Source organism: Boleophthalmus pectinirostris, unplaced genomic scaffold (assembly GCF_026225935.1).
Source record: "Boleophthalmus pectinirostris isolate CB_2022bp ecotype Guang Dong unplaced genomic scaffold, ASM2622593v1 HiC_scaffold_12, whole genome shotgun sequence".
Lineage (NCBI taxonomy): Eukaryota > Metazoa > Chordata > Actinopteri > Gobiiformes > Gobiidae > Boleophthalmus > Boleophthalmus pectinirostris.
The window spans coordinates 36,784,656-36,800,198 of record NW_026571018.1 but is presented as its reverse complement, the minus strand read 5'-3'; the positions used below and the strand labels follow the sequence as shown (position 1 = coordinate 36,800,198).

Below are 15,543 nucleotides of genomic sequence, written 5' to 3'. Positions count from 1 at the left end.
TTCTGAGACACAGTTTCCAATTTCAACAAAATACTTCCTGTCTCTAGATAGACTTGAACCATAGCACAGTCTGCCCACCCAGTCCTCTAGTCTCTGTAAGAGGATCCCATGATCGACAGTGTCAAAAGCAGCACTCAGATCTAAGCAGCAAATTAAATGGTAGTACTTTCTTTTCTATTCCAATAGGCGAGTTTCAGCTGACGTCATTGTTATTAAAAGCCCGCGTTGCTGCTGGGAAATATTTTGGTCGGAGGCAAGAAACACGGTAGCGTCAAACACAGTGCGTAACCTCACGTATTTACCCCCGATAAAGGTAAATTCCTGCTGCATTATCAGATGCACAAATAGAAGCACGGAAGAAGGAAAATGTCTTTTTCGTATTCTGAGTGAAAAGAACCGCTAACGGTGAAATTAAACGGCTTTCAAACATCCGCAGAGCAAACGTAGAAGATCCTAACAAACCGTGGACTCCAACAAGTTCAACAACACATCGAGACTCTTGGAGGTTTTCATCTTTTCTGCTGTGAATGGCCCAGGAGTTTCCACCAAGTCATTGTGGATATCGCCCAAGTGAATATTTGTCCAGGTAGTTGGTGATTCCAACCAGAAATTTGGTTTGGTCCACCTTTTGTCGGGGTTGAAAAGGGTGATTTGTCGTCCGTCGATGCTTATGACCAATTTTTGATCAAATCATCTTCGGTCCTCTGCCGTTAGAGTGGATAAATAACCGGGATCAATACCCTTTACGTGCTTTCTCGCTCCGTCCGTCATGTTGAATTAGCGTTTCTTGCCGCCGAGCAAAATAATTCCCAGCATGCAACGCGCGCTTTTGTCAACAATGAAACTCGCCTATATGGTCCAAAGTGTGTAATCTCTCAGTGGTCCAGGGAGGTTCCACAGTGCTCCATACTTCGAGATCATTCTAAAGCGCTTCAGGAAAATGTCTGTCCTGTGAGTGTGACTTTTTTTTTTTATCGATATCTGCTCAGATACATGCAACACTGTCTGATTTTCGACAACCGTACGGAGATGGCAAAGACGTTGGACTCACGGAAGGCGATGTAGAACTCGTGCAGACTGAGGTGGCCGTCGTTGTTGTAGTCGTCGTAGCGGAGCAGGTCCTGCATGGTGCACTCCAGAAGGCTCTCGTCCAGGTGCTCCTTCACACGGATCTGAAACACAACCGGCGTTTTAAAAAACAGCTTCAAGTGCACATGACAGTAAAACATAGGCTAGTTACTGTATTTGAGATGGAACTAAGTCATTGTTTTTCATTTTGTTGAAGGTTATTAATTGTTTTACTTCAGGGTTGGACATGGGCGGTGATGTGACATATGTACAACTATTGTCTAACACCCATACTGGAAACAAGGGGAGAGGGTCGGCAATTACCATGGAGACACATTGCACACATTAGCATACAGATGACGTCTGATGTAGGGTGACCAAACGTCCGTTTTTCCCTGGACATGTCCGTATTTTGCGTCCTGTCCGGGGCTTCCTGTTTTGTTTTGTTTTTTAAGTGATGCAAATGTCCGGGTTTTATTGCCGTTCACTGGGGACATTAAACTGTGACTCAGAAGGAGCGAGACACAAACAGTCGGTCAGTCTGCAACATGTCACATGTAACGGTACTAGAAATTCTCCGTTTTCCATCGCGGTCGGGGCAAGTGAGAGGCCATGTGCACAGGTTGCGAAGTGTGGTCCCTCGTTTATCTGCTCACGTTCTAAAAATAACCCACGACAGGTGAAATCCACGAAGTCGTCAACTTAAAATTTTACAATTATTACCTCCACCAAGGAGGTTATGTTTTTGCCGGCGTTTGTCTGTTTGTTAGTTTGTCTGTTTGTCTATTTGTTTGTTTGTTGTCTGTTTGTCTGTTTGTTGTTCTGTTTGTTCTGTTTGTTTGTTTGTTTGTCTGTTAGCAACATAACTCAAAAAGTTATGGACCGATTTTGATGACATTTTCAGGATTTGTTGGAAATGTGAAAAGGAAGAACTGATTTCATTTTTGGGGGTGATCCGGAAGAAATCCTGGATTCTGGATCACTTTGAAATTTTAGTAAACATTGTGGTAAATGGGGCCAAAAATTTAGTTTCTCAATATCTGGGTTTGAAATTATTGACCAAACCCCATGAAATTTGACTCAGGGATGGACAATGGGATTTTCCTCCTTCTTTTTCATATTCCCAAACTGACACCTGTAACACAAATATTTATGAAAAGGACTCACCTGAGTTCAGGGATGGAGAGCTCTGTATCTCATGGAGGTAAACACGGCAATTGCCCGATCGCGGTTTGCGGACAAACTGCTTGGTGTTCTCTCTCTTAAGTCCAAGATTAGTCCTGGTTTAGACCTGGTTTAGACCTGGTTTAGACCCGACCCCGACCGTGTGTAAAAAGAAAAAAACATGCAATGGACGAGGTTGAGGAGCCAGTAGAACAGTGCCACCAGTGCACAGGTAAACCAGAACTAACACCAGGACTAAAACCAGGACTAAACCAGGACTAAACCAGGACTAAAACCAGGTCTAAACCAGGACTAAAACCAGGACTAAAAACCAGGACTAAACCAGGACTAAAACCAGGTCTAAAACCAGGACTAAACCAGGACTAAACCAGGACTAAACCAGGACTAAACCAGGACTAAAACCAGGACTAAACCAGGACTAAAACCAGGACTAAACCAGGACTAAAACCAGGACTAAACCAGGACTAAAACCAGGACTAAACCAGGACTAAACCAGGACTAAACCAGGACTAAAACCAGGACTAAACCAGGACTAAAACCAGGACTAAACCAGGACTAAACCAGGACTAAAACCAGGACTAAACCAGGACTAAACCAGGACTAAACCAACTAAACCAGGACTAAACCAGGACTAAAACCAGGACTAAACCAGGACTAAACCAGGACTAAAACCAGGACTAAAACCAGGACTAAACCAGGACTAAAACCAGGACTAAACCAGGACTAAACCAGGACTAAAACCAGGACTAAAACCAGGACTAAACCAGGACTAAACCAGACTAAACCAGGACTAAACCAGGACTAAAACCAGGACTAAACCAGGACTAAAACCAGGACTAAACCAGGACTAAAACCAGGACTAAACCAGGACTAAACCAGGACTAAACCAGGACTAAACCAGGACTAAACCAGGACTAAACCAGGACTAAAACCAGGACTAAAACCAGGACTAAACCAGGACTAAAACCAGGTCTAAAAAGCAGCAGTGAGCTCATATAAAAAGCATTTCTCTATCAATAATATTTTTAATCTGATCAAGGAAAGGCTGGACTTTTTATTTTCTTTTAACAGACAAAACTTCTTATGTTCAGATTTTCTAGTCTTTGTTTCTCTACAGTAAAACAAAAGTCTGTTCATGGAGACTTGGGCTCAACAGACAATTTGAAGAAAACAAACAAGAATTTTCAGGATGTGGTTGGTACATTCATGTAGTTTTAAAAAAACATGACAATATCAAGTAATCCAAAGTATTCAGATTACATTACTCACTTTAAGTAATTTAATGGATTACGTTACAAACTACATTTTGGGGTATGTAATCTGTAATCTGTAGGGGATTACATTTTAAAAGTCACCTCCCCAACACTGTTTATGGGGAGTCTGCAGTGTTCCACAGTCAGTGTTGGGGAGTAACAGATTACATGTACTGGAGTTACGTAATCAGAGTACAAATTATGAGTAACTGTATTCAGTTACAGTTACTGTTTCAGTGAGTGGTAATTGGATTACAGTTACTTTGTTGAAATAAATGGATTACATGACGATATTTTCCTGTTTTCACATTTTGGGCTATTTCCCCCCCACCCCTTTTTTTTTTCTCTCGGTAATTTCACTCATTGCCGGAAACTAAACCAGGACTAAACCAGGACTAAACTAGATCTAAACCAGCTCTAAACCAGGATTAAACCAGGACTAAACCAGGACTAAAACCAGGTTTAAAACCAGGTTTAAAACCAGGACTAAACCAGGACTAAAACCAGGTCTAAACCAAGTCTAAAACCAGGACTAAAACCAGGTCTAAACAAAATCTAAACTAGATCTAAACCAGGACTAAAACCAGGTCTAAACCAAGTCTAAAACCAGGACTAAAACCAGGTCTAAACAAAATCTAAACTAGATCTAAACCAGGACTAAAAACTAAAACAGAACTAACCAGGACTAAAACAGGTCTAAAACTAGGACTAAACCAAGACTAAAACAGAACTAAACCAGGACTAAATCATGCTGCATGGACCGTGTCTCCTCGTCTTCTGTCAATAATAGTTTTAATTTGGTTAATTAAAGTCTGGGTTACGATTTCCTGGTCTTTGCTTCTCTACAGCAAATCAAGTAATCCAAAGTATTCAGATTACATTACTCACTTTAAGTAATTTAATGGATTCTGTTACAAACTACATTTTGGTGTGTGTAATCTGTAATCTGTAGGGGATTACATTTTAAAAGTAACACTCCCAACACTGGTCACAGTACGACATTACACGTACAGTATATATCTACACAGAGTCAATCAGGTGAAGGTACCAGGCCAAGCTACAGGTCAGATCTGTGGAGTGGCCGTCCCATTCGAAGAAAGAATGTTTGCTTTTCGAGGTATTTGCACAGCCATTTGAAATACCACAGAGCGTTGTCAGTATAGCAGTAACATCTCCATGGAGACAAGTCAGCGGTGGAGCCTCGTCTCGAAAAAGTCAGTCAGTTTTTAAGAGGATTTATTTGCATTAAAAGCCAATGAAGGAAATAAGCGATGCATATTTTCCGTTCTGATTCCAAATCTCGTCTCTCCGTGACAACCTGTGGTCTGCCTGGTGAGTCGTCTCCTGGAGCGCACACATTATGGGCTCTTTATGTAAATCTGAGGCTGACATTTGAAATCACAGAGCTTAGCGTTTAACATTTGTGTGTGCGTCTAATGGGCAGCGGGGGGCAGTGTTTATGGAAATGAAGAGCTGTCAGCGAACACGCGTCCCGAAGCTCCGATTTACACCACCGGAAGAAAACAGAGCAGGGAATACATGTGCACGCTCCGGATACAGGGAAGGATATCGGGACACTATAGGCGAGTTTGCTGGGAAATATTTTGGTCGGAGGCAAGAAACACGGTAGCGTCAAACACAGTGCGTAACCTCGCGTATTTACCCCCGATAATGGTAAATTCCTGCTGCATTATCGGATGCACAAATAGAAGCACGGAAGAAGGAAAATGTCTTTTTCGTATTCTGAGTGAAAAGAACCGCTAACGGTGAATTAAACGACTTTCAAACATCCGCAGAGCAAACGTAGAAGATCCTAACAAACCGTGGACTCCAACAAGTTCAACAACACATCGAGACTCTTGGAGGTTTTCATCTTTTCTGCTGTGAATGGCCCAGGAGTTTCCACCAAGTCATTGTGGATATCGCCCAAGTGAATATTTGTCCAGGTAGTTGGCGATTCTGACCAGAAATTTGGTTTGGTTTCACCTTTTGTCGGGGTTGAAAAGGGTGATTTGTCGTCCGTCGATGTTTATGATCAATTTCTGGTCAAATGGTCTTGGGTCCTCTGCCGTTAGAGTGGAGAAATAACCGGGATCAATACCCTTTACGTGCTTTCTCGCTCCGTCCGTCATGTTGAATTAGTGTTTCTTGCCGCCGACCAAAATAATTCCCAGCATGCAACGCGCGCTTTTGTCAACAATGAAACTCGCCTATTAGATGGATTTATGACAAATAATATCAGTGCTGGGAAATAACTAAATACATGTACCAAAAATGACTGTGTTCTGGTTTCTCCTTCAGTAGTTGCTGGACACATTGTGGTACTTGATCACACTGTTCCTCATTCCGCCTCATTTACATCAACTCCGTCATGTCTCCGGTCCAAGAGCCATGTGTCGAGTGTAACAATTAGAAGATGAGATGGATTACACCACTGTTGCCACGCTTCCACGAGAGCTTTAATTGTGAATAAAAATGATTCTGAATAAAAATGAACTCTTACACTTAATTCCTGAAGAAAATGATTTTTCAGCATAAAACTTAATTCCGAAGTAAGTGAGTGGTCTATTCCGGTTTTAAAGCCAAATTAATTTATTCCTGGATCATGTAAATGTTTATTCTTCTTAAAAATTATTGCGGTCGTTCAGCGCATGTTTCGTTGAGTCGTCCTTCGATCCGGCTCCACCAGTCCTGGCTTCGGACTTTCATCCACGTCTCTTTGGATTTGTGAGCTGGATGTGGGAGTGGGCTGAGGTAGAGCAGCCTCACACTCACTTTGTCTTCTTCCTCTCTTCTCCGACACTCTTCCCTTCTCCTCCTCAGCTGACAGACGTAAAGTGTGATGAGAGAATAAAGTTTGGATCGTGTTTGTGTCCGTGGCGTAACGACAAACCGAGATGACAGAAAAGCCGGGAGCAGCTGAAGTGTGTGTTTTCTTTCTGTCGACGTAAACACGTTGGTGTCTCTGTCTAATCAGAACCCTTCCCCACCTCCAGACGTTGAGCGGAATTAAATAAAGGTGATTTAGGCTACGTTCAGACTGCAGGGCTTAACGCTCAATTCCGATTTTTTTGTGAAATCAGATGTTTTTGCGAGGTCGTTCACATTTCCAATTAAATGTGACTTGTATGTGACTCCAGTGTGAACATTAAACGGCCTGAAAATGTCCCACATGTGACACTGGAGACACGACGACGTCAACCGCAGCGAGCGTCTCTGTGTTTACAGAAGTTGTTCAAACATGGACGCAGCATCGAGCACCTGGAGATTTTAAAGTTTCCTCTGTACCGGAGCCAGAACATGAACAACTTACTTGTTTTAAGGAGGAGATTGAGAAGGAGAAGGACGAGGTTTTTGGTCGTGGTGTTTTGTGGGACAGCGGCAGCGACGTCCGTTGAAAGGAACGTGTGGATGTGGAGACGGAGCCAAGAGTGGTGAGTGGTGATGTGCTTCACTTCAGTGACATGGAGTTCATTAACAATTTTCGCCTACTTCAGCGCAGAATAGTGACGTTTGTGTCTTGTTGATAACGTGTAGGTGGATGAATGCACTTTGGCCGTTCACACTGAAGTCACATGTCAAAAGATCAGATATGTATCAGTTTCAGGAGCACATATCCAAGTGTCCTGGGTCACATTTGAAAAAATCGGATCTGTGTGGTTCAGACTGACATTAAAAGATCAGATACAGGAACATAGAAGCCAAAAAATCGGATTTGGGTCACTTCAGGCTGCAGTCTGAACGCAGCCTTAGGCCGGCGTACACTTGTACACTGTGCGATTTTTGACCCTTTTTGAGCCGATTTTTCGCTCGTGCGACTGTTTTGGGGATCGGGCCGAGTTTTAGCTTCATCGTGTGTCGTGCTTCGTGTAGTTTACATGGGGTAAAGAGAACCGATTAATGACTCACGACCAGCTCCCGATCGACATTCGTAGGTCGCAAGAAAATCAAACTTGTTTGAAATCCAGTCGCCTCTCGTGAGGATTTCGCTCTGTTGAAGTTGTTCCACGAGCCGATTTGCCAGAATCTGGCAGACTGCGCATGCGCGGACACAGAAGTGGCTCAGCATTGTGTCTCCGCACATCTGTGGTTTTCTAATTCCGTGGTTTTCTTCTTCGTGGTTTTCTACTTCCGGAACAACAACTTTGACAACTCCGGTCGTTATGTGAACGTACAGTGTGAGCAGGCAAGTCGCATCCGAGCATCGGTTCGTTCAGTGTGAGAACATGATTCGTGAGCTGTGAACTTTTAAACCCTGTGATTTGGTCGTACAGTTTAAGCTGGGGCTGAGTGACACGACCGAAAATATCGCACAGTGTACGCCCGGCATTAGCGTGTTTTCCATGTAAACCTCAATTCAGAATTATTATTTCCATGTAAAAACTCAAAGGAGAATATTTTCATTCCGAACTATTTAATTCAGAACAATTAACTCGGAATTAAACGCGGCCTGTGTCACATCTCCAATATGTCTGTGTCTCTGCCAGTGCACACCTTCCCTTTTATTTTTATTTTTTACTTTCACTTTTACTTTTACTTTCACTTCTTGATCCAGCTGCGGAGCGCTGGTGTGGAATGACCACACGGCAGACCGACGTTTGACATGATGAAGTTGGCTGAACTGAGGCGTCAGGCTTCAAACTGCAGAAGTACAAAACGCAGCTCTGGTGGTACAACACGTCTCAAACTGTGAGAAATAAACGTGTTACAGATGGTGCACAAACGCATATGCTGCAGCTCAGTGTGAAAGTAAAAGATTATTTTCCACGTGACCACACACACACACACACACACACACACACACACACACACACACACACACACACACACACACACACACACACACACACACACTCACTGACCTTCTCCAGCTCGCCGCTAACCAGGCGCCCGTCTTGGTTCGCGTCTAGATATTTGAACATGGCGTCCACCAGAGCCCTCTTCTGGTCCATGTCCCTCTGGCTCTCCTTGGAGCTCACGGGCGCCCCCTGCTGTGAGCTCTGCGCGGGGGGCTGCAGGTCCAGGAGCAGGCTCTTCAGACGGTTGTACTCAGACATGGTGCAGGCGTTTCCTACAAACAGACACACAAACAACATGAGAGTCCGATCCAAGGCCTTCAGAACGGTGAAAAGTTCGGATTGTTGCCATAGTAATTACCAATTCAAAACTAAATATTAGGGACGGTTTACTCAGATATCGGTATTGGTCTGATATGAAAAAGTCGCCCATATTTGGCAATAAAGTTTTTTAGTTTTTTTTCTGCACTGCTCTACATTTAATTATTTTTACACAGTGAAAATGTGTAAACTCCACCGTAACTTAAGTCAGGTTCTCACAGGCAAATATCGAATATCGTCCACAACATTAGAGCAAATATCGGATACAAGTGTGGGTGCTAAATCACATCGGATCATCACTACAAATAGTCTTTTGAACGGTCAGTTATCCTCGAAATGACGCCATAACCGCAAACTGAAACCAGAAGAAACGATTCGGCATTTCTCTGTAGAAACACTTGTAGGGATGGGCATTCGATGAAATTTTCTTAATCGATCGTCGGAAGAATTAACGATCCATTATCGATTAATCATTCACGTTTTTATATTAAAATGATCATCATTATTATTACTATCTGCACTACTAATCTGCATAAATAAATTCAACTTTACGACATATAAACCGTAACGACTCTAGAGCCACATCAGCCCGTTTGACATTATAATGTGTTTAATTCAGTTTTGTTCAAATCTCACAGAAACAAAACTTAAAACCACATCACTAATTTGCATAAACTCAGCGAAGATAAAACTCCAGCTCTTGTGTCGCTGATGTGGTTCAATTTCTGTTGGATTAAAAGACATGACTCAGGTGAATACAGGTCAGTGTGACCAGATTTGCGTTTGTCAAAACCAGGACAGCGTACGGGGGGAGGGGGGCGGGGCCTCGTCATCCACATTGAGCGACTCTCACCTGGTAAAACTTTTTCCCACTGGACACAGAAACATATGTGCTGCTTTATACACTGTGCACATGGACTCACACTTGTCCCAACGCAACAGAAAGTGTGGAATTTCTTGTACAAATCCTCGTTAAATCCACATTTGTGCTTCGGTTCGTTACAGACTGACCCACTGTTTGTGTCTCGCTCCTTCTGATGCAGAGACACATGTACACACCTGTTTAGTCACGACACACACACAAACATACATTCAGTTTGTCGATTAAAATGAACGTAATCGATGAAATTCTTAATGAGTTTATACTACTATATAACTCCATCTTCTCATTGTTCCTTTTGTGGTAAAGCTTATTCACTAATGCACAGCTCTGAAAACCTCAAACTTACAGGCCAACGAGTTCTATGAGTAGGACTGAGGGATGGGAGGGTGTGGAAGGGAGTGTCAACTTTTTGGGGCTTTCTACCATGTTATTTGTTCATTGTTCCCTCATCGAAAACATGCCTGATGAGGTTTTAGATGTTATCATGTCTGTTTGAGTAATCTAGTGATCTCTCTCAGGCCCTGTTTGAACCATCCTTACAGTTAGCCGCAGAGGTGGGGAGTTGCATGTCATGACTTGGACTGTTTTGAGACTTAATAAAAGTGATTCAAGAGTTTGGACTGGACTGGAGCCATAAGACTTCAGATGATTTAATGATTCTTGAAAAAAAAACAAAAAAAAAACAAAAAACATGTACCTCCTTACTTGTCCCTTTGTCACTAGGGATATACACTGAAGTACTGTGATGCTGTGTGGTCAGATGTCTTACAGTAATACTGGCACAGTCAGTAAATTATATAACAAGCCACTTTGCTTAAATTCATTATTTTCATGCAGCAACAGCTAAACTGCAGAGAACTACATAAACCGTGATCTATTTCAGTGTAGAAAACATGATGAAAGAACTGTTAAACTCATGCATCTTAATTCTACGCATCATTATTAGTAATGACTCACATTAAGCTCTGGTCATGGAGCATTTCCACAATCCTCACTAACATATTGTAACACATATTGTGTGTGTACTGTGAAATGTAAGGCATGGTTCAGATGTTTTAAAGTAGTACAGTTCTGTTTAAAAAGTATACAAATTGCAAAAAAATACAACATGTATTCAGTACTTCAGTTTAAAAACTTGAAATCACTTGAAGCAGAGGACTTGGACTTGACTTGGACTTGGGGGCCATTGTGGAACAAATGTACCTTTATACCACTGACTCAGGACTCGACTCAGACTTGAAGCCAAAGACTTGAGATTTACTTGAGTCTTGCAAAACAACAACTTGGTCCCACTTCAGGGGAGCAGAACAAGTCTGTCCAGGACTTAACCCAAAAGCCTTTTTTAACCAGAGCAGCGCCACCCTGTGGAATATTAACATCTCCATGAAGACAAGTCCAGAAAACTCCCATAGTGCATCTTTAAATATGGTTTTCCAGGCGTTTGAGGAGAGCCGGTGTGTGTCAAGTGTGTGAAAGCCTGAGCAGTGACAGTGAGCAAACAGACTGGATGTGTCATTTGCTTCTATAACAGTGTGTGCTGGTGTTTTGAAGAGGGCTCAGGAGCTGCATTCTAAAGGATCAGACGTGTTTGTACACAGTATCCTGGGCTTTTCTATACGCTCTAATTAATGAGACCTAATCCAGGGACAACAGCAGTGCACACTGAGTGAATCCTGCAGCGCTGGATACGAGAGCTATTCACTGTGTTTGTGCAGGATCACACTCTCAGTGTGACACAAATGTCTCCAGTCAGAGTCATGTCATTTCTGGAGGTTTAGTTCCTGAAAGGTGCAGAGGAAATAAAAGTTATATTTTATGTTGAAGAAAGCTGACATCCTAAATCTGTATGAAATCATTAAAGGCACATTATGCAAAATCCACTTTCTGGAGCTTTCTATCATCTTATAACACTGTTCTCTCACCAGACATGACTGAAGAGGTTTTAGACGCTATCCATGCATGTTTGAGTAATCTAGTGATCTCTCCCTATTCAAACTCACAGTCTCTGCCCACAAGCCTACGTCACTATGTTCCTGCAGGCCCATTTTCAGTAAATATGCACAAGCATGACCCAAACTATACACTACAACTTCACAAACCTGATGCAGTGAGCAGGACTTTCATGAACACGCTGACTGTATTATGATCTAAGACTGTATGTAGAAATGGGCAGAGCTGAACCGGCACGTTCCAAACAGGAAGGCAAGACAAGTTTATTTGTACAGCACAATTCGTACACAAAGTAATTCAAAGTGCTTTACAGAATAAGAAATACATTAAAATCATAATAAAAACAAATCAAAACATAAATAATCATGAAGATTAAAATTAAAAAAAGAGAGACATAAATTGGAGAGAAGAGTGCAGAATGAAAACCTTTCAGTTATTTGCACAGTTAAACAGAAATGTTTAGAGTCTGGATTTAAACAGCGTCACAGAAGAGTCTGTCTCACATGTTCAGACTGTTCCAGGTTTTAGCTGCATGAACCTGAAACTCTGACTCCCCTTGTTTAGTCGTGACTCTGGGCACCAGCAGGAGTTGGTCCCTGAGCTCCTCAGAGTGTGAGATGTTCATATGACACTAACATGTCACAGATGGACTTTGGTGCTCGGCCATGGAGACACTTGTACAAACAGAGACGCTTTAAAGCACAGGTGTCAAACATGCGGCCCGGGGTCCAGATCCGGCCCTGCAAGACCTTTAATCTGACCCTCGGCTGATTTTCTACAAAAATATTTCAATTCTATTTTTTATTAAAATCTTGTTAATTTTCTGTGGTGTTTATCACAGCAGCGTCTCCAGCGTCTCTGTACGTGGCCCCTCCCACCAGAGCAGCACAAATGAAGACTTGTCTCTTTCCAAACGCTCTTAAAGGACGATCGTTTTGACTGTTGACCGTGACACCCTCATCAGAAAAATGTCCAACATGAGAAAAGTGGAGCCGAGTGCAGGATTTTACAACAAAAATTGACTTATTCCTATTTATACAAGTTAATGTTAAACAAGTTCATGTTAAAACTTTGTGTTGAAATTACATTTTTCTTAAAGTTTCAGGTTGTTCATAATATTATAATATTTTGTAAAAGAAAGAGTTCATCAATTAAAAAAGATTTCTGTAATAGATTTGTGTTTCTCTGCACAAATATTTGAACTTATTGTTATTTTTGGGGTTTATATGACATGAGTTTTCTGATCCGGACACTTTGGGATCAAAGTCAGTTGGATACGACCCCCGGACCAAAATGAGTTTGACAGTCCTGCTTTAAAGTCTCTGAGCCACAGGAGCCAGTGCAGAGACCTGAGACCAGGACTTATGTGCTCGTACTTCCTAGTTCGAGTCAGGACCCGAGCTGCAGCGTTCTGGATGTTCTGGATGTTCTGGATGTTCTGGATGTTCTGGATGTTCTGGATGTTCTGCAGCGTCTCACAGCTCGTTTGGAGAGACCAGTGAGCAGAACATTACAGTATCTAACCTACTGGAGACAAACGCATGGATAAGTTTCTCCAAGTCTGATTTAGACAGTAAACCTTTGATTTTTGACATGTTTTTTAGATGGTAAAAGGCTGCAGATGTTTTGAGTTGACTTTAGATGTAAGATTGATGATGCATAGTGTAAAGGAGATGTTGATTGATTTGATGTGGCTGTTAAAGTTCAAGTCTGAGGAAGTGAGCATGGGCGCTCTTTTCCGGCTCCAGTTCACTTTCTATTGAAAAACTGTCACCTCTCTCTCTCTTATTTTGGTAGAGATGATGAGCTTCATTTGACTGGAGCGAAACACTCCTTTAGTCCACTTCTTTATGCTCGTGATAGTGCTCTGAAGGGGCAGTGACTTAGCGCGGTGACTCGTTTTTGCCCTCTCTCCCCCTTTCCTCTCTCCTGTTTGTTTCTCTCTTTTCTTTGTGCTGAGCGTTTGCCTCGACTCAGAGCGATGTGTGTGTTTTATACTTTTTACGCTTCATCCTTCACCTCTCTCTCTCTCTCTCTCTCTCTCCCTTTCTTCTGGCTCTCTCTTCCTCTCTCGCTCCATCTCTTTCTCTCCAGACTCTCTCTCTTTCTGTTATTGTTCTGGTCAGGGGTGCGGAGCGTTTATTTTCCAGCTCAAATGTTCCGTACGGTGAGCGAGTGTCCACAACAGATACACAAACTCACTGCGAGAACGACAGAACGAGGGAGGAAGAGAGGAGAGGAGCAGAGAGGGAGAGAAGAGAGGAGGAGAGGAGAAGGGGAAGTGGATGACAGAGAGAGAGAAGAGAAAAATAAGAAGGATGGGGGAAAAGAAGGGCTGAGAGAGAGAGAGAGGAGAATAAGAAAGATAATAAAGAGTGAAGAAGAGAAAAGAGGGGATGAAAGAGGGAGAGAGCGAGAAAGCGTGCAGAATAAGAATTATAGGAGAGAAAGGGGGGTGAGAGAAAGAGTGGAGAATAAGAAAAGAGAGAAAGACAGGAGGAGAGAGAAAGGAGAATATGAAAGACATGAGAGAAAGAGTGGATGAGAAAAAGAGTAAGATAGGAGAGAAAGAGGGGAGGTGAGAGAGAGAGAGAGAGAGAGAGAGAGAGAGGCGAATAAGAACAAGAAATGACAACAGAAAGAGGATGATAAAAGAAAGAGAGGAGAATACGAAATCTGGGAGAGAAAAGGGATGAGAGAAAGAGAGAGAGTAGAATGAGGAAAATGAGAGAAAGAGGAGAAGAGAGAAATAGAGAACGAGTGGAGAATATGAATGATAGGAGAGAAAGAGGTTGATAAAAAGAGAAAGAGTGGATGGGTGAGAGAGAGAGGGAGAAGGAGTGCAGAATAAGAATGATAAGAAAGAAAGGGGGTGAGAGAAATAGAGAGAGAGTGGAGAATATGAAAGATAGAAGAGAAAGAGAATGATGAAAGAAAGAGAGGAGAATACGAAAGCTAAGAGAGAAAGAGGGGATGAGAGGGAGAGAGAGAAAGAGTGGAGAATAAGAACCATAGGAGAGAAAGAGAGTGATGAAAGAGAGAGAGAGGGGAAAATACAAAAGCTAAGAGAGAAAGAGGGGATGAGAGAGAGAGAGAGAGAAAGAAAGAGTGGATAATATGAAAGAAAGAGAGAAAGAGGGTGATGAAAGAGAGAGAGAGAGAAAGAGTGGAGAATATGAAAGCTGGGAGAGAAAAAGAGGAGATGAGACAGAAAACGATTAGAGAAAGAGGGGATGAGAGAGAGAGAGAGAGAGTGGAGAATAAGAACCACAGGAGAGAAAGAGAGTGAAGAAGAGAGAGAGAGGGGAAAATACAAAAGCTAAGAGAGAAAGAGGGGATGAGAGAGAGGAGAATAAGAAAGATAATAAAGAGCGAATGAGAGAGGAAAGAGAAGAATAAGAAAGGGAGGAGAGAATGGTTGAGAAGAGAGAGAGAGAGAGAAAGAGGGGTATGAAAAGATAAGAGAGAAAGAGAGAGAGAGAGAGAGAGGAGAATAAGAAGGATAGAAGAGAAAGAGAGTGATGAAAGAGAATGAGGAAAATACAAATGATAGGAGAGAAAGAGGGGATGAGAGAGTAGAACAGGAAAACGATTAGAGAAAGAGAGAATGAAAGAGAGAAAGAAAGAGTGGAGAATATGAAAGCTGGGAGAGAAAAAAGAGGAGATGAGAATTACGATTAGAGAAAGAGAGGATGAGAGAGAGAGAGAGCGTTTTACACTTTTATCAGGTCAGTGCTCCAAAGTTTCCGTGGCTCGAGTTTCCACAGACGCGACTGGGACGATGGGAGTTCTGCACGACGAATGAAGTCTCCTCCACAAACTCCGAGACAAGAAACCTGCAGCTTAAAGAGTCTGATCCACGTTCTAACACTGGTTCTTCATCCCAAACACACCTGCAGTTGTGTTTTGTTTCATTCACATGTTTAACGCACAAACCTGCACATTTACGCTGAGTTTTTCTCGCAAACTCCTTCACTAGAATCATTTGGATCATTTCAGCTCTGGAATTGCAAATCTCTACTGAACTAAAAAATCCGTGTATCATTCGTTCATTCATTTTTCAATATAAAACTCAAAAATAAGAAAA

At 42.3% G+C, this 15,543-nt stretch overlaps 1 protein-coding gene across 1 annotated transcript in view; it reads right to left on the bottom strand.

Moving 5' to 3' along the window:
- fstl4 (follistatin-like 4) overlaps positions 1–15,543 on the bottom strand; it is a 433,986-nt gene that overhangs the window by 178,064 nt on the left and 240,379 nt on the right. Inside the window, exons 4-5 of the mRNA XM_055148279.1 lie at positions 8,369–8,577; positions 1,052–1,172 (exon numbers count right to left, since the gene is read on the bottom strand). Coding sequence (XP_055004254.1) covers positions 1,052–1,172; positions 8,369–8,577 — 330 coding nt within the window. The remainder of the gene's footprint in view (positions 1–1,051; positions 1,173–8,368; positions 8,578–15,543) is intronic.